Raw genomic sequence first — 18,918 nt, 5'->3', positions numbered from 1 at the left:
ATTTTTGCTCCAAAAATGTATTTATAACTTTACTGCCATCAGAGGGCACAGCAATGTGACCTCTCCTGCTCCCTGGGATGCCAGCTCAGCACAGTTGGTGAGCTGAGCCCATGCACCACTGCCAACAGGTCCACATCTCTGAGCACAGGGGAAACTCAGTCTTTGTGCCACATTTTGTTGCTGGTCTCCCCTTGCTGTGATTTCAGATGCCTTGAAGGAGCCAGATGGGAGGGGGATTTTGCAACGCAGGCAGCTCTCCATGGTCTAGCCATGAATACAAACAATGCACTTAACCCAGCCATCTGTGGTTGATGTTATTCTTACTCTGGATCACATTTATCCATTGTGCAAGCCCACCAGACTCAATAGAGATACAATAGAATTGATTTGGCTCAATCTGATTCCAGCCTTGCAGCTAAACTGAAGTTCTAGAGTGCTGAACCTTCTCCATAAAGGTGACAGGGAAGTGTAGTTCAAATTTGCCGACCCTGGTCCCTGCAGTAGCAAAAGAAGACAGCAAGGGACCAGCAGACAGCAGCAAATAAACTCTTTCCAGTGAGATCAGCTGGAGCTGCCACTGCAAAATCTGCCACTGAACCTGCACCTGGAGCTTCCCGTGCTTTTCCAAAAACCACAGGGTATTTTTTTAGATTAGTGGTGAAATCTGTGGCTTATCATCACCCAATACGAAAATTAAAGTGTCTTAGGGGTTTTAAAGGGATTAGCATGTATTTTCTAAAGTATTCTGTCTTTGGAGAATTTATTCCCCAAAGTTCTTACACTCTCTGAGACATTAAGTGCCATCACATTGTTAGTGTTTCCCGTGCCAGAGCTGGTTTCTCAAATCCCCACTAGCTTCAATAAACACTGACACCAAGTAATAACATTCAGCATGTGTGTTGCAATGTGTGCTACGTTACAGCTGGCCAGGCTGTCTAAAACTGCAATTTCATTCCCAAGCAAGGAACTTCATTGCGCCAGTATATGGAAAATGTTGCTGTTATGCAAACCTCTGTTTTCTGACAATAGCCAGTAAAGCCACTTCCCTCCCTCAATTTTATATCCTGGAAATATTCTAATTCTGTTTGTTACGCCATCAGGAGTTCTAGCTAGCTTTCCAAAGGCATCTGCTCTCTAGAAGACCAGCTGCAGGTTGTAGGCAGCCGTCAGAACTGCCCTCCTGGTGTGATTTCACTGCAGTGCTCCCTGCAGATGGAGCACCTGGGAACAGCCCACCAGCTGGAATGCCACACACACAACCATATTTCAGTTCGAATAAACAAACTGAAAGCTTTCCATAGGTGTCCTGGCCTTTGCTCTGAGGATTAATTCCCTTTAAACATGTAATAGCTCTAAGGGCATGCTAAAAAGAAGAGTATTCTTGCTTTCCTCCCCATGGAGGAGCAAGGACACATTCCTGTCAGCTGGAAGGGGGAAAAATGAACACTGCAGCATCTTAATTCAAGGGCAAACTGGGGAACATGTCAGTGTATCTGATGAGAGTGAATTGAAATCCAAACACCACTAGAGCTGCTAGAGAATGCTTGGCATCACTCCACACAGCACCTCTGCACCATTCAATGACAAGGTGGTTTGGGATGGTTCAGCAACCCTGCCTGGTATTTTCTGGGACCTATCACAGCCTAAGATTCCTTGCTGAAGGATGTATACAACCTTCCACACACTGTCCAAATGCAGTTGCTCACTCCAGAAGTCGCTGCCTCCTCTAACATAATCGAAGCTGTACTCCCATCTCCTGGCAGCTGCTTGTGTCAAAAACCTGTGAATCACTTCTACAAGTAGAAAAAGTAATTAGCTCTCAAATTGTGTTTTATATGAACTATCAGCAGGGAAGGAGTGTGAGCCCTCTTGTGCAGTTTGTACAGTCCTTGCCCTTCAGCGACCGCCTGTATCTCCTCCTGCACCCCTGCCTCTGCATTCAGCTGGGAGAGAGAGGACTTTGGGTTTTGGTGGGGATGCAGGAGTCAAACACCACCTGCCCTCCCAGGCCTCACGACAGGCATACAAACAGGAAGGCAGATTTTGCTTTAGTTGTGTATGGGCTTTTTGTTTCAGCTGGGGTGGGGAGGGAGCGCTGGCATTCTCCGATTGTTCCAGGCAGGCAGAATCGGCTTACACGCTCTGCCCTCCTGGCCTTTCTTTCCATTCAGCCCCACTCTCAACCCAGAGAAGCAGCTCTTTCAACAGGCCCTTTGCCCACTCCTGCAGCTCTGACATGAGCTCTGCCTTGTTCTCACAGCCCCCAGCTCCTGCATCATCAGGTAGCTGAGACTCTTGAGTTTTCAGGTTTTTTTAAAAAGTACATTTCTCGGCTTCTGCCTCACAGAGAACAGATTGAAAAATTGTCCTGAGTGCGACTTAATAGGCGTGGAAACCAGGAAAACAATCAAATAAGCCCAGCACTTCAAAAAACCTTGAAACTTTTGGTAGTTTTTAAGGCAATCCTCTTTGTTTTCTGGGAGAGCTTGAGTTGGCAGTGTTTGAACAGTAAATGCATGATCGAGGGAATTGCATCGCTGATGCACTCATTGGCCTTGACTCCTCAACCTGCTACAGGCACTGATCCCTGCCCTCTCCACTGCTGGGGGACCCTGAGCCACCACAGAAAGTATCAGAGCTATCCCAGCAGGGAGCACAGCCTGCTCTGATGCTCAGCCACTGCCAGCCCCTCTCCTCTATCACAAAAATATCCATATCTTGTCCACATTATGAGATCCATCTTCCAGTAACACTCATATTACAGCAGGGCAGAAAAATGCTTACAAATCTGCCCATTTCAGGTGAAACTCAGGATTTTCCCATGAATGGAAAAGATCTTTCCTATAGCCCCTGCCCCAAAGGGGCTGATGTTAAGAAGTTTGCCATCCCACACTGTAGCATCTATGCTCTCCCTCTTTTGTGCCCAAACCCTCCCAAGGCACAGAGAGGAAGGGCTCAGGAGACAATGCAGGTAAATCTCAGGCAAGGAAGCTCCACTCAGTCACCAAGGGATGAGGAAATGGCACAATGTGTCTCAGCCAGGCAGAAAACACAGCAGGGAACAGTAAACTCAGCTATGGCTCATGGTACAGCAAACACGTGTGCTCCTTCCCCTCTGCCTGGGGAACTCTGTGGCACAGCACGTTTTGGCTACAGCAAAGTGATTACCAGCTATTTGCTCATTTTCCTTTAATGAATCACTTGAATGAGACCAGTGTGAGTGTCAGGGGAGTGAAAGTCTGTCATTCAGCTGTCTGCAAACTCTGGCTTCTCTGAAGATTTCTAGATCAGATCTCAGGGCCTCAGGAGTTTGGGTTATTTTTCTACATGAGGTTCAACACTTCATCTTCTGGGGAAGATGCCAGTTATCTACAAAACCTACAGCTCTTATTAATTTGATACCACAGGTTTCAGTCTGAATCACAGCAATGTGTGGTTGACCTCAGAATAAACTAAAGTACTTGCTCCATGGCATTAGACTTAAGGATTGGCCAGTGTGGGAGCTGGATTTATTTTTTAACACCAGAGCTCAACCAAAAAACTAGGGGAGAGGAAATGTTCAGGTTGGGCTGGACACAGCTAAGATCATGGGGCTGCGAAAGGAAAACTCCACAATGTCTCATCTGGAGCCAAAGCAAAAGGAGGTGTTTCATTTTGGGTTATGAAAGTCCTAAAAAACCTTTTCTCTTCTCTTCTTTCAATGTGTTTTAGCGGTGAGGTCAACTTTTAAGTGAAAAATGCCCTTTTGAATCAAATCTACATTTCAAATACTTGCAAAACATAAACAAACCATCCCCAAAATGAAACAGTTCATTCTGAAAGTGTCAGAATGACATGCACTGCTATTTTTAACATCCCTCCTTCTTCCCCCACCTCTGTATTTTTTTTTTTCTAGGCCAGAACTATTCAGAAAATGTGTTTGAATTTGTGAATCATTTTGACTCCCCCTCTCCCCTGACATTTGCTGGAAAATCTATTCTCTGCCAAAAAACTGTTCTTCCAGATCCAGCCAGCTCCTACAATCTCCTGTCCTGCCAGGGTTTGTCTGGCTCTGAGGCTCTGACTGCCCTGGGGACACAGAAGAGGAAGAGGAGGCCAGGAGGGCAAACCCCAGCCTCTGTCCAGGCAGTGATGGACTCTGAAAAAGCTCTGAGCCACCCTCTCTTGAGGCAGAACAGGGAGCTGGGCTCCAACAGAGGCCACCACACAGAAGGAGTACCTCATCAAGCTGTGGCTTCCAGGTATGAGGAGAGTGCTTAGAGTTTTGGTTCTCTTGGAAAAATCTTGCATTCAAAGCCAGGCCCCTGAAGGTGAAGTGGATGTACCACAGAGGCTTGGAGCTGTCTCCTATCAAGGTGACAGAACATTTAGATTTGGATTCAGTCAAGACATGAAAGCTCTGAGGCTTGCAATGCAATGCAGAGGCTTGATTCTTTGTAGCCTGGCGATTCACAGAACAATTTATGCCTTTGCAGTGCAAGTGTAAATGTTACTGCTCCCATTCGTGCATGTTTTGCTACTACCCTGAAACTTTTAGTAAGTGGAAAACTTGGATCTCTTTCAGTCCTCACATCCAACCTATCTGTAGGTCTTGCAGATTTTTTTCAGGATAGCATCCCTAAAAGAGTCTTTCCAGCCTATCCACCCAAACAAAATTCACTTTTTGGGCTCATCACATCCTATCCCCACTTCTCATCTCAACAGCCTTTGCTCTGCAAAGATCCATCAAACTCACTGCTGAAAGATTGCTTTTTTGAATCTGTCATTTGGCCCTTCTGTGGCTCTCAGCCTCCCTACCTTGATTCCTTCTCCTGAGGAGCATCTCTGAGCTCCTTGGCTTTTCTTTCAACACTGTGATTTATTCTATTCCCATCACTTCTTATTTCAGCACTGAAAGGTCAACTCCTGCATATGCTCAAGCATGAGATCAGCCTATATTAAACAGGCTCCTCTGAGCTTTCTCCCTTCTGGGAAGGGTTCCCATCCACAGGAACAAACCTGGAATCTGGAACTGCCTCCTGAGCTGCTCAAATGCTCAAAAACCAAATACCAGAGTTGGCTGAGATGTATGACATGGGGAGGACAATAACAGACTAGGTGGCATCGTGCTACCTCTGCTTTTCCCTCTCATTACCAGCCCAGCCTCTGGTCAATGTTTTGGTCACTTGTGACCACCTGGACTCCTCTGCTGCTTCCCTTGGCTCAGAAAAGCCAATCCAGCAACACAGGGCAACATGAGGAAACAGAGACCTGAGGAGAAAGGCCAAGTCTTTTCTCCTCAAGATGAGACACAGATGAGGGGCTGCTAATGGAGAAGCTGAGCTACAGTCCTGGCTTCAGACCATTTGTTTTAACCTGCTGAGCAAGGTGGCTTCCACGAGAGCCAGACAACACCAATTGCTCCCTCCTCTGAGAGCCTGGTTCAACTTGGAGCTGCTTTTCTAAAAGCTCATCTTGAATATGAACTTTACACAATTTTTTGTCGGTGACTGTACATCTTGCTCAAAAGCTGTGGCACGCACTGTTTGTGTGTGAAAGTGGGAATGTGACATCCAGCTTCTGTTTGCTTTGCAAAAAGATCAAGGTTAGTTCCCACTCCACTAAAAGCACGGAAGGGAAACACAGGATTTGTCAAGCAGAGATAAACTGAATTGAGAACATTTTATACACAAATTCCTAGGAGAAGGTTAAAACAATGGAGCTGGGAGAGTACACTTGTCAAGGCTTTTTCAAACAATCCTTTTTCCCATATTCTTTTAAAATACAACAGTAATTCAGGTGGATAGAGATAAGCCACCGTTTTAAAATCTCTTTCCTTTGTTTCCTTTCTGGCAGCCCTGGTCTCCACCCCAGCAAGACATTCCTCCCAGGAACCCCAGGGTGGAGGGCTGTCAGCTCTAAGTAAATATGGCTCCAAGGAGAGATAATAACTACACCCTCTTTCTGAAGCTGCTCTGGCAATTACAATTCCAAGTGCCTCCTACTCCTGTGACCACATGCCTTGCTTTCAAGGTCTCTCTATTAATGGCAGCCCAAGACTATTTACAGTTTAGGGGTCCCTGGCAAGGTGAGATGCTGGGACTGAAAGGTCAATGCAGGAATGCTCATCTCTTCTCCTCCCACTTGGAGGCACTGCCCATCCCTTCTTTGCACACTAGCTGTTATCCCACACTCCATCTGCAACAGCACCTAGAGGTGGGAATACCACCCTGGGGTGGCTCATGGTCATTTAGCGTGGGTTCCCAGAGCAGTACAAGGTATGAGGTGATGCTGAACTGGCCTCAGTGCAGCTAAGATGATGCTGTACAGGCATGGATTTTAAAAAAAAAAAAAAAAAAGAATTTGGCTCCATTTCAGAGTTCAAAGAAATATTTGAGCCTATGGGCACTGATTCAGGCTCATCTCTAATTATGTCCCAAGTTCAGCCTTTAAAACCCATTCTTTAGTCCTCAGTAAGGGTCACTTAGCAGTTGTTATTACAGTTTCTTGCCAATCTGTTGTTGGATTTTCCACTTGACATTATTAAGGGATTAAGTTGTTTGTCTCATCATCTTTTATCTGTCCTGTTCAGTTTCCTAAAAACAGACTTTAGCCAGACCAGAAAAGATATGAGGAAAAAAAAAAGCCCAGCATTTTCAAGATATAACCATGGTTTTGGATTTGCCATTATTATTGTTTAAATTTATTACTTTGGATCTGTAAACTTTGCTGACTCCTTTAATCTGGAATGTATTAAAGAAAGCATTAGGCATTACAACAAGTCATTGGATTACACTGCACCGATTCAGCTACAGCTGGGGAAGAAATATATAACAGGAGATCCCGTGGAGTTATACATTTCAGACTGAGCTCATCAATTGCCATAGAGAAGACAAAAACAAATGTAGCTGAGCCTGGAAAGAATGTTGCTAAAATTGGAGAAGCATTTAATGTGAGTAGCCTAGGGGTGCAATAACTTTGCCTGTAATTTAACAAAACCCACCCACATAAAACATACCAAGAGAGATTATAGATTGGACTCTCTCATCTGCAGTCTGCCAAGAAAGCAAACCTGACTTTTTTCCCCTTCCTGCAGATGCAGGTTTAAACGGTCCCTGCAGAGTGTTAAATATATATTACCCATAATAGCAACCATATTACATTTGGACACGTTGCTAATTCTCCAACTGGCTGCTCTGTACCTTGCCTGCAGTGGGAGGATACCCCTGGATAACTAATGGAGCTTGCAGCTGCCAGCAAAGCAAGTCCTATGGTCCACATGGTGAGAAGGAGGCTGCTCACCTCCTCCTTCCTCCCACCTCTTCTTGGAGCCCTGGTCTCCCCTCTTTTGAGAGGTACCCCTGGGCTTGTACTTAAGTCCCCCTTTAATGAAAATGTTTTGAATGCATTTAACTCAATGGGGTAAAAACTAATCCTACGCCTTCCTTCCCAAAATGCAGGTTTGCAACCAACAAGGCTCAGTGGTGAGCTGAAGGCCAGCCTTGGCTCCTACCCTTCTCCTGAGTGGCAGGGATCAGAAATTGTTGAGCAAGAAATGAGAGAAAAACACCCAACCCTGAAATGCAGCTTCCAAAAAGCCTCCCTGCAGAACTTTCCATTTGCAAACCTCCTGTCTCCAAAGGCTCTGAGGCGCTGTACCTGTGAACCCTCCCCAGAGGGACTGCACCTCTGGTTCATTAATTCAGCTTAAGGTTGGATTTACCACAAGATGTAACTGGATACATGCAGGAGTGAGCACAGCAAAGAAAAACGATCAAGGGCCAAACCTGCAGCACGCTCCTGCTGGCTTCAGCGGAGCTACAACAGCTTTTATCAGCGTTTTATCTGACCCTAACAAAAGGAGCAAATTGTTTAGCAAAGGAAGAGGGTTCTTTGATTCTATCTTGCTGCAGATGAATTGCCCAAGCAAGGGCAAAGGGACAGGAAGCGAAGGGGGAGGAGAAGGATCTGATGCTGAAGGTAGGTGCTGCCATTGCTTAGCCCTTGCTAAACAGCCCCTTCTGCAAATGCTGATGGGGTGGGAGGAAAGAGTTGTGTCATGTCCTTATCATAGCCATTCGACCAAAATGTTGTGCTGGTCACTCCTGGTGTAGATATACTGGTCCTCATTGTGGCTGCAGGGAGCTTTGTGACAGCAAAGACTGCACACCCCGTGAGTCCTCCCTCTGCTTTGCACAGTACAGGAACCCTATTGTCCAAAATGCCAAGTACAAGATTTAAAGTCAAGGATGAAACCCTGGGAAAAACTCACAGCAGTTCAGCGAGGTCCACGCCACAGCAGCCCCAGGTGCCAACATCTCTGCAAATCAAGTGTGTGAAGCAAACAGTGAAGAGACAACCTGATTCTGTCCTTAGAATCTAACTCATTAAAATGTCTGCAGGCATGTCCCTCCTGAGCACATCTCTGTCTTTCACAGAGACGAGGGATGCTTTACTATTACTTAAAACCACAACAGTGCAGAATGCTAATGAAGTTCCTGTTGTGTAGCACTGATCAGATACTACACTGTACTGCTTACAAGAAGTAGTTGTAAGTGCTAAGCACTTGTTGTTTTACCCCCTAGTTTCTCCTTCCAAAAGCAATCCTTGTGTTTTGACCAGCAATAAATCTTACATCTAAAAGAGGAATTGAATTCCTTCTGCTGGCTTGTCCCTTTTCCCATGTCATTAATGAAAAGAACTCTCTTTACTACAAAAAAAAAAAAAAAAAGAAAAATCACTTTTTCTTTTCATGGCTGAAATGTATGAAAAGGCTGAAATAAATATTGAGAGAGGGAAGAGTCTAACATGGGTCTAAGTAGCCTGCAGCAGCTCCTGACTCCAATATTACCCATCTCTGGGAAATTAAGGTCAGAAACCACTCTGTAAATGCATCCATGGCTGACAGCAGCGATGAGGATCTCCACAGGCACACAGCTGTGACAGCAGCTCTGGGCTGAGCTGTGCCTGGGAAAGAAGGAGCTGCAGCCTGCATTTTCCAAAGGCTTCCACCAATTCCCAGTGCATTCACAGTGCATGCACCCAGACTGAAACTTGCAGCTGGAGACCCCCAACTTCTGAATGTACCTGCACCAATTCATGCTGAAAGGCGCTGCTGGATGAGCATCCTGTTGCAGAGCAAGTTGAATTTTGCTGCCCAAACACTGATTTAAAAGCCAATCACAGGCACTTGCTTTTAAGGCTGGTAGACCTCATACTGAATCAGCTTTCTGAACTATTTGGAGCCGTTGTGCAGGCTATGCATGACCTGGGCTTTTATGTGTAGGAAAAAAAATGAAATTCCAATAAATTTTATAGAAGACATTCATAAACAGATTCCTCTGTCTTAAAGCAAACTCTTGGGCTGGTTGTCAAAATCCCATTAGAGTGAGAGAGAAGAAAGCTACATTAGGAGAACCTTAGGATGCCTGAGGAGACACCCAGCAAGGCTAAGCAAGATGAATGCCATAAAAGGGCCATTTCAAGTGACACAGCAAGTGTGGGAGCCAGCAATTCCCAAAAAGTCCCATTTAAGAAAAGGGATTAGCTGCAAAGTTACTCAGTGATTTGAAAATGTTAACATTTAGTTTTCACTGTCTGTTAAATGTTAACATATCTTTCTTAGAAAGCTTGGCTGGGCTTCATTGGAAGAAAGCAGGTCAAATTTACTGCACAAATTTACCTACTGGTATAAACAAAATAATCTCCAACCATTACAGAAGACTAATCTTAGCTGAAGCAACATTTAGTGTCATCCATAGATGCCATTATTTCTGTAGTGAGCTAGAACAGAATTACATGTAAAGAAAACATTAGCTCAGCAGTGGCTTTCAGCCATCACATGGCACATGAGAACTCAGTGCTGCACTAATGTTTTCTTCACATGCAAATCTGTCCTAACACATTACAGAAATAATATGGAAAACATGAGACAGGTGCTGACTACAGTTTGGGTTTTGTCATTGCAAGCCTCTAAAAAGGTGAAGACAAAACTCTGAAGTTTCCACTGATCCATGAAATTCGCTCTGCGGACGTTCAGTTTTCCATCCAAAGGATCCAAACAGGCAAGCTCCTGACATCCTGCAATTCCCCCCAGAAGAGGAGGAAATCTGGCTCTTTCCAGAGCTGGGGACCCTAAGGATGATGGGCCCAATGTTTGTGCTTCCTGCACCTCAGAAGTATGGGGGGAGGTTTATTTTGCTACTTTCATGGATGCTTTCAGCATGAAATTTTTTTTGAGAAACAAAATATGCAAGAGACAGCAGCTGTGCTAGCAAGTGAGTCCCTCTATGAAAAGGATCTGCTATGTGCCATGTAATTCCTGCCCTGTCAATCATGGAGAATATGCAAAGAGAAGAAACCCTTCCCAATGAGCTTAAACGTGCTGATGAAAACAGACTTGAAGTAGCACCATATGTCTCTCATTGGGTTATGGCAGCATCTTCACTTGGCCTCCGTGGGTGGGAGCCCATAAAAAAGCTTCTTATTCCCCGAGAAGGTGACGTGAGTAGGTAGAGGATTAGCTATGGAATAGGGAGTGGTGCTTTGTGAAGTCCCTGGAGTGCACAGCCTCCATCCACAAAGAGCCTGAAGCTCTGCCCAGCCCTGTGAGCACCGGGGTGTCCCCATCCCATCCTGGCAGGCAGAACACGCCGTGCTGCCAGGCCTGCTGAGCCTGCTGCTCTGAAAGGGGAAACACACAGGTGCCCACCTCATTCCCCTCTCCCCCTGGTCTTCCTGCAGCAAGGAGACTCCATCCTTTGGCAGCTTACCAGGTGTGCTAAGCATCTTCCCTGTCAATGATGTGCACTGCTAAAAGAACAGTCGCTCTTCTGAGTAAGCCAGCAGGGCCCTAACACACCAGGCATTATATTGATACTAAATCAGAGATACCACTCACTAGCTCATAAGCTTAGGAGCTTTTAAGACAAACACAGTGGGAGTAAGGAGTAAAACACATAAACACACTTGGCATAAAGATATATATTCACAGGGCTTGCATGTATCACCACAGCCATGTGGTCATGGTTTCTGTAACAGGGAGACTTCCTGATCACAGCGACAGCTTGGAAAGGGAATGAAAGCATATTTAATTTGATTGATTTTTATAGGAACAAATCAGGACTCCTGTTGTCAGCTTATGCCTTGGAACATCTCAAAGAGAAATAAGCAAAGGTCCCAGAGGCCCTTGGCTGACACTAGCCCTATCTAAACTTGGCTCCTTTCAGGACTGCATTAACAGCCATTGTGAGTCAAACAAATAAATCAATTAAAAGAATGCCTGTCATCAGCACTGCCGTTAGCTTTTTCCAAAAGTCCTTGCCATTTCGCACAGGTTAATGGAAGTCTCTTATTCTGAGAAATCTATTCAGCCGGCCGAAAGGAGCAGAAGTTTCACAGAGTACCAAGTCCCTTGATTACTATTCTGCTGTACATCCTTGTGTTTCCACAGCAGCTGTGGGAAAGCCAGGAAGAGGAACACTGCAGTGTCTTGCACTGTTTTTCCAGGAAGGGGTTCCTTTCCCCCCCAACATGTCATTTTTCTATAGTACGTGCTTACTCGCACAGTTCCTGCCTTTGCCCCCACTTGTCTGTTGCTTTGTCTCCAGTTTTGGAGAAGCTGACAAACTAGGGAATTTAGGTCAATGACAAGGACTTACTAATGACCAGCTTTGGAATATCTTTTGCTTAAGGGGCGCAGCCAGTTTCCAAGAGTGGGACAAGTCTCCTGCTGCAGAGTACATCCTGGTTATCAGCTCTTCCTTGGGAAGAGCCAACAGAGTCCCCAGAATGGCAAAGCTCATACTCTGCTATTTTTCCAGTCGAGAAGCCAGTGGGAGTCACAGCTAGAAGGTATCTTGTCTTAGGTGTGAAATCTCCTCAAGAGACTGGGCTGCCATTTCAGGCTACCTGCACCACTCAGAAGCTGGGACAAAGGAGCACCTTCTCCCTTCCCTACACACCCAACCTGTGTGATCAGCCAGGAGGGGAGAGATTCTCCCCATCAGCATGAGACAGCAAGGGAGGCAGGTGCCTTCCAGCAGTCTCTGCATCCTCCTGCCTCAGGCGGTTGGTGAGCAGAGGCCTCAGGTCAGCTCCTTCCCCAAACTGCCCGTGCTGGTCACAGGGGGTGTGCACAGAGTGCTCCCCTGTGGCATTTCCAAACCACAGTGTCCCATCCCAAGGTGCTGCCCGGACAGCCCATCCCTCCCACACAGCCCCAGAAGTGCAATCGCTCGAGTGTCTCTGAAACCATCAACAAACAAGCGTGGGGTTTCTCCGGCAGCAGCCCACAGCCCGGGGAAAGCCACAGCTGCAGAAGCCCTTACGTGGAAGTTTACTCAGACCTTAAGTGGATTTGCAATTAAACAGCAAAACGTCACCGTGCTCTTACTGTCACTGCACTTCACACGTCTGCAACCACCGTGGCAGGGTCACTGTCCCCTGGTGCTATCCAGGGACAGGGACAGCACTGAGCAAACTGTTTCAACAAACAGACACAGAGCCCGTTTCACTCAAGAGAGCTGCTCTGGGTCACAGCGTCCAAAACTGTGGCCACAATACCTCCTTCCCTTGCACTTGGCAACATGATTTTCTTACTGGCCAATTTTCAGGCCTGAACACAAACAAAGTTTCCTACCTGCAGGACAAATGGAGGACGAGTCCATGCCAGCCGGAGGGATGTGCCTGTTTCCCTGGGATGTCAGGAGGAACTACAATAGGCCGCCGGACATCCCTAACAGATTTGCTAAACCACACAGCCTCCAAAAAGGAAGGGCAGGAGCAGGCCTGCTGTTTATCAAATCTGTAAACATTCTATGTGAGATGTGCAGCACAGACCGTATCTGCAGCAGGAACTGCTTTCCTGCCGCTCCTCATTACCTCTCCTGCAGGTACAAGAGCCTCCCCTGTGCCAGCAGTGCCCAGTGCAGACAGGCAGGGCTCTCTGCCTGCCCTGCGTTCATCTACTCAACCCACAGGCACCCAGAGGCACCTTGGTTTCTCTGGGCTGAGATCTCCCAGGATTTGACTAAAAGCATGAGTTGTGGAGAGAGCTTCTCACACATTCTCCCTCATTACACAACTCATTTCCAGACTGTGTGCGTTGTTGAAAGGAAACAGTGAGTTCATGAAAACAAATGAGTGTGCAACCTGACACTGCTTCAGTAGCTGCCTTCTGCTGTCATTATGGATTTACAAGATACTGCCAACCAGTACACAAAGCTGGGTGTTATTTATACTAAATCAGTTTTGAATTACTGGGCATTTGCACATGATCCTGCTGAGAAGTTGACTATAACCTGCCAAAGTCAGTGATCAGCCCTGCATGGGACCCGTGGAGCCCAGTGGAAAGTATCATTGTAAATTAGCCTTGCTGCCCCTGCTGAGACTCCAGCACTGAAACACAAAATCAAGTGCACCTCCTTAGGCTGCCTGACACATTTTGGACCACATCTTCATCTCGTTTAGCCTGAGTAGTCCCATGGAGCCCAGCAGTTACTCTGATCTTAGACCTGATCTGAGCTCGCTCTCATCCAGAGCTTTTAGCAATACAAATGAGCCTTGCCTGTTCGCTGCTGAGCCACTGCCGGCCTGGCTGAGCTCACTGGAGGCCACGGGAGGTTGTGCAGAGTCAGCCTGAGGCTCCAGGAAGCTTTCCACAGGAGCATCAGGCATGCTTCTGCCCATCAATGAACTGTTTTCAGCAGCAAATCAGTGGGATCTGGCACTAGGAACAGTCATTAGCGCAGAGAATGGAGCAGAGATTACTACAGCTCATGCACATAAAACCAGCAGAATTTAATCAGCAGAGGGATTGTAGCAGCTCCCAAAGGGAACAAGCTGATTCATCAGCTGAGAGCCCCAAAATACAAAACTGTCTGCAAACACGATGAACTACAGGCTCATAACTTTCTTAACTGCTTTTACTCAGCTGCTGCTCCATCTTGAGCTGAACCAAGCCTGGTTCTTGGACTAGGACAAAAGGAGTACAAAAGAAAAGATACTTATTTCAGCCTGCTGAGTGTTTCACAAACCACAGTCTCAGTTCTTCCAAGTTTGATGCCTTCACTTAGATGTTTCCCTGCACTAGTTTTCCTTGTGTCATTGCATTTAGCAGGAGTTTCACTACCATGTGTCTACAGGAAATTAAACATAGTGAAATACATCATTGAAAGTTCATGAGCCTTTGTTAAATTCTTTAAACTAAGGAGCCACTGTGTTGTCCGGTATGTTTCAAGGTTTGTCAGTGGGATGCTCCAGTGCTGGGCTCAAATCAATGGAATGTCTCAGAGCTGGATGAGAGCAGAAACCATGTGCTGGTTGGAGAACCTCGTGATGGGTGCCCTGCACTGGGTTAAAGTGGTTCAAAGCCCTCCAGACAACTGGTGTGACAGCTCAGAGCAAAGCAGGCTCTGTGTGATGCACTCACACATGCAATGAACTCCTCTAGTGACACAACAAACCCCATGACTGTCTCATGCCTTTGGAGAATGCCTCAGAGCTCTCCTCTCTGAGGAGACCTTTCTTCTCTAAGAGTAACACAAATCAACTAAGGCGATGATTTCTCTCGCCTTAAGCCTCACAACCAGCTCCACAACAAAGATCCTGAAACAAAATGAACTTAATATAAATACCTAATAAAAATACGCTTACCTAAAATATAAGATACCCCACAACCAAGAAGTATTATTCAAAAAGGGGAATTACCAGAAATTCTAGAGCATTTTGCTTCTGTGTGAAAGACACAGAGACATTGTGGTGATGGGCATCACTGTAAACCTGAACAGACAGTTGGCCCACACAGTTTCAACTCCAGGGAGGAAACAAATTCTCCCTCAGGCTCATGTAAACCATGGGAAACCTCCAGCACCCAGGGAAGCTGTACTGAGGAAAAACTGAGGCTCGTAACCACATGTCAGCAGAAGGCTGCAGTCCATGGATGTATTTTAAGCATGCTGGCAGGCAGCTTTGCAGCACCAGGGAAGCTCTGCAAGGACTGTGCACAATGAAACAGGTACCACTACTCTCTCTTGAGAGGATTTTCCGGCTAGGAACCCCTCTTCCAAGTCTGAAAGCTTTTCATGTGAGGGAAAGCGAGCACCACTGAGCAAGTGTAAAGTTTCTCTGTAGAACTCTGCTGCAACAGACCTGTGCCCTGCTGCTGCAGCCATGCCTTGGAGCAGGGACGCCACCACCCTTCAGCCCACCTCCCCAGGGCTGCTGCAAGACTCACCACTCGGGGTTTCTGCTGGTCCAGGGTCTGCAGGAAGGCGGGGGTCTGGTCCAGGGTGCGCTCAGGGTCACTGGAGATGTCCTCCTCGGACTCCTCCCAGGACGAGGAGAAGCCAGTGGAGGACGCAGAGGACGATGAGAGCTTCCGGACGGGCAGGCTGCCAGGGGGCACGGCGCCCGCCTCCTCCTCCGGGCCCCCCAGGTCTGTGACAATGACGGCAGGGATGCTCCCACCGATGGCCGGGTGCTGGCCCTTCAGTCCTGTGGGAACCACCACCACCTCCTCCGGCCGTGCTGCAGGCCCGGACTGCTCCAGGGGGCTGCTGCTCTCTGCCAGCTCCACCGTCATCCCTGACCTCCTGGGGGGCTCTGCAGTGCTCAGACAAAGCTGCCCCCCACCAGCATCGGGGGCCTCGCTCTCTCCGAGGGCTCGGGGCCGGGGTCCAGTCCCGAGTGCCACCGCCGGTGCCGTGGGGCTGGCCGGACGGGGCCGGCCCAGCCGGGGGCTGCGGGGCGGCTGGGCAGCAGAGCTGTGCGCCTGGATGTGTGCCTCGAAGAGCCCCACTTTCTGGTTCACCTGCACGTTGTGCAGCTCCCGCTGGAGCTGCCGTGCCATGGGAGGCCCAGGCTGTCCCTCCTCGCCCCGGCTGCCCCGCCGTCCCACGGGGCTGCCCGGCTGCCTCAGGGGCTCCTCAGGCAGGGGGAAGAGGAAAGCGGGGCCACAGCGCGGGGAGCGGGGCGGCACCGGGGCCGGGCTGAAGACGGGGAGCGAGCGGCAGCTGCCGGGCGTCTCCGGACCCCTGGGCAGCACTTGTCCGGGAGGAGGCGGCGTCTTGCTCCCGCCGCTTGTCACCTCGCTGTTGCTATTCATCATCACCAAGCTATTGAGCGCATAGCAGTACACGGCCATAGTAGTCAGCCGGGGAGCACAGGGGGGCCGTCGCCACTGCCGCCTCGGCGCTCAGGCTCTGCGGGGCCGCCCGGGTTCTCTGCACGACGGGAGCAGCAGCATCGCCAGCAGGAGAACGGGGAGCTGGGCTGGCCCTGCTAGCCCGCAGCTCCATAAAACGGGACAGCTGAGGAGAGAGAAGCAGTGAGAGTAGTTCTGTGCCCTCCCTCAGCTCACCATGCAGCTGGGCACACAGCGTGCCAGACTCTTCCCTTCCTGCGCGCCCCTCCCACCTGCATGCATGCCCAGTGTGCCACCCGTGGGGACACAGGCCAGCCATCAGAAAGATCTGAGGGAAAGGGAAGTCAGGTTTGCGGCTGTTTCCCCTCTTCCCTGCCTTCCCTGCCCCCTCTCCAGGTTGCCTGTCGACACGGCTGCAGCAGCAGTGTCCGAGAGGACACACAGCCAGCAGCCATTCCCACAACAGAATAAGAGAATTACAGTGAACTGGTGTGAACTGAAAGTTGGCAGCTTTCAAGCGCTCACCCCAAAACCTGGCATTTTCTAAAGGAAGATAAAAAACTCCAAACAACTTAAATTTGCCACCCTACAGTCTGTCATCTACAGCAAGACCAAGTCTCAGGAATGGATTTATGTTATATGATACATGGGACGACTCCCTGCTTGCACTGTTGCGTATGGTACAGGGTCACATCTCCAGTTAGTCCTTTAAGTTCCCATGTGTAACAACACGGCTTTGCACATCTTCATGAATGCCCTGGCTAAATGTGCCTTCCCTGAGCACATCTGCTGTCCGGGACAATGCAGGCTGCAAATGCCTCCAAGTCACAGCCTGGAACCCCACATACAGAGATGTGCAGTGCTGTTTGTTGTGGCGAGTGTGTGACTGTGTACACACGTGAGAGAGGCTCTGCTTTCGGAGGTGGCTCTCTGTTCCCCTGTGCATGTCAGTGTGCTTTCCGTCATCTCCTGTTTGCTCCATGTGCCCTGGAGTTGCAGTCCCCATCCCATGCCGGGGCACGGGCGCTCCTGAGATCTGCACAAACACACTGCCCACATGAGAGTACAAACTTGTTTACACACAGTGCGCTAACTCTGGCTATGGGTGTACACGCCTCTGGAAGCACTCGTGTGCGATGCTATCAGCGGTATCCCTGTGAGGCTCCTGGCAGGTAAATGCCCTCAAGTCCAAGCGCAGTCCCAGCAGACGGTGTGACCAAAGGGCTTCCCATCCCTCCAGGCACTGCTTGCAGGCAGTGCGAGGCTCAGCAGAGCCCAGGCAGCGCGGACAGCCACTTTTTGCAGGAATCCCCGGCACAGCTCCCAGCACCCGGACTCGGCTGCCCAAGCGAGCACCGGCACAAGGTGCTCGGCCACACTTCGGCTGTGGGACAGCCCAGGGCAGCACCCTGCCCCTCTGCGCGCCCCCAGCTCGCCCCTTCCTCCCCGCGGGGTCCGGCTGGCCCCCGCACGGCGCCCGCCGCTGCTGCCGGACATCCCCCGGCGGAGGGGCGGCCGTGACCCCCCTGCCTTTGCCCTTCGCCGCTGCTTACCTGGGCTCGGGATCCGCGCCCGCCCTCAGTGCGCGCCGCCCGGCAGCGCCCGCCGGCGGCCGCGGGGCGCTGCCGAAACCATCGCCGCGGGGCTGCCGGGTCTCCCGCTCCCTCCGCGGCCCCGAGCGCCTCTCCTCGCCCCGGGGCGGGCCGGCCGCGCCGGGCTCTGCCCCTCCGCGCCGCGGCGGCCGAGGCTGCGCGGGCGGCTCCGCGCTCCGGGCGGCTCCGGGCAGCTCCGCGCCGCGGCCCCGGCGCCCGCTCCCGGTGCGGCTGGAAAGGCGGAGAGAGCAGGAGCAGGAGCAGGAGGAGGAGGAGGAGGAGGAGGAGAGGGAGAGGAGCGGCGAGGAGGAGGAGGAGAGCGGAGGGAGGGGGGTAGGAGAGCAGGAAGGAAGTTGTGAGTCTGTCTGGGGTTGAACTCAGCGGAACAAGTTTTTTTTTTTCTCTTGTCGCTCGGCTCAGGCTGGAGGGAAATACTGAAAAAAAAAAGTTTCCATTGTTAACTAAGAAAAAAAAAAAAAACAAACAACACCGTCGCCGTGCTTTGGTGGCTGGGCTGTGGGTTCAAGGCACACGAGGCATTTTCCACCCGCGGCCGCGGCGTGCGGTGCGGGCTCGGCAGAGCCCCCGGCCAGCCCCGGCACCGCTCGGGGGGGGCATCCCCGGCTCACCTCCGCATCCCGGCCCCAGCGCTGCCGGCCACCAGAGCCCTCCCCGGGCACAGCGGTCAAGGCAAAGGGTGGTGCCGGCAGCGCCAGCAGCGCGCAGCCTGAGGCCACCCACCTCCCCACGCAGCCGGCTCGAAGGCACGGACTGACACAGCCATTTCACCCGGCATCCCCCTTCCCCAGGCAGCACGGCTCAGTCCTGCTGCTTCTCTGCGTGTTGGTCATCTCATTCACACGAGCCCGAGGCTGGCACAAAGCCCTCCCTCTGCCAGGTTGCGTGGCTGTGGGTGAGCACATCCCAAGGGAGGTAGGATGATCCCCACATCTCTCTAGAGAGACTTTGACTTGCTGTGATGTTGCCCCCGGTTTAGGCAGGGCTGCAGTGTCCTCGTTCAGGACACTGCCCATCCTTTTTGATTCACAGCACTTTCTCAGCTCCTGCAGCCCCCAGGCTTGGGTCCTGCTTGGCAGGAGCAGCAGGCTCTTGGCTGTGATACAGCCCGAGTTCTGTATCAAGATAACCCATTGGAAATAGTTGTCTGTACGTCAGCACTTTAGGAGAGAGAGCAGGCTCTCC

The 18,918-nt window shown here is 49.9% G+C and overlaps 1 protein-coding gene across 1 annotated transcript in view; it reads right to left on the bottom strand.

Annotated features, from left to right (window-relative positions):
- The window catches only part of ITPKB (inositol-trisphosphate 3-kinase B), a 67,616-nt gene extending 49,241 nt beyond the window's left edge, over positions 1-18,375 (bottom strand). Inside the window, exons 1-2 of the mRNA XM_071421687.1 lie at positions 17,677-18,375; positions 15,215-16,289 (exon numbers count right to left, since the gene is read on the bottom strand). Coding sequence (XP_071277788.1) covers positions 15,215-16,123 — 909 coding nt within the window. The 5' untranslated portion in view covers positions 16,124-16,289; positions 17,677-18,375. The remainder of the gene's footprint in view (positions 1-15,214; positions 16,290-17,676) is intronic.
- Between the last annotated feature and the right edge of the window lie 543 nt (positions 18,376-18,918).

Source organism: Agelaius tricolor, unplaced genomic scaffold, assembly GCF_023055355.1.
Source record: "Agelaius tricolor isolate 1412-34295 unplaced genomic scaffold, bAgeTri1.0.p SCAF_1, whole genome shotgun sequence".
NCBI classification, from domain to species: domain Eukaryota; kingdom Metazoa; phylum Chordata; class Aves; order Passeriformes; family Icteridae; genus Agelaius; species Agelaius tricolor.
This window is presented reverse-complemented; position numbering and strand designations above follow the sequence as displayed.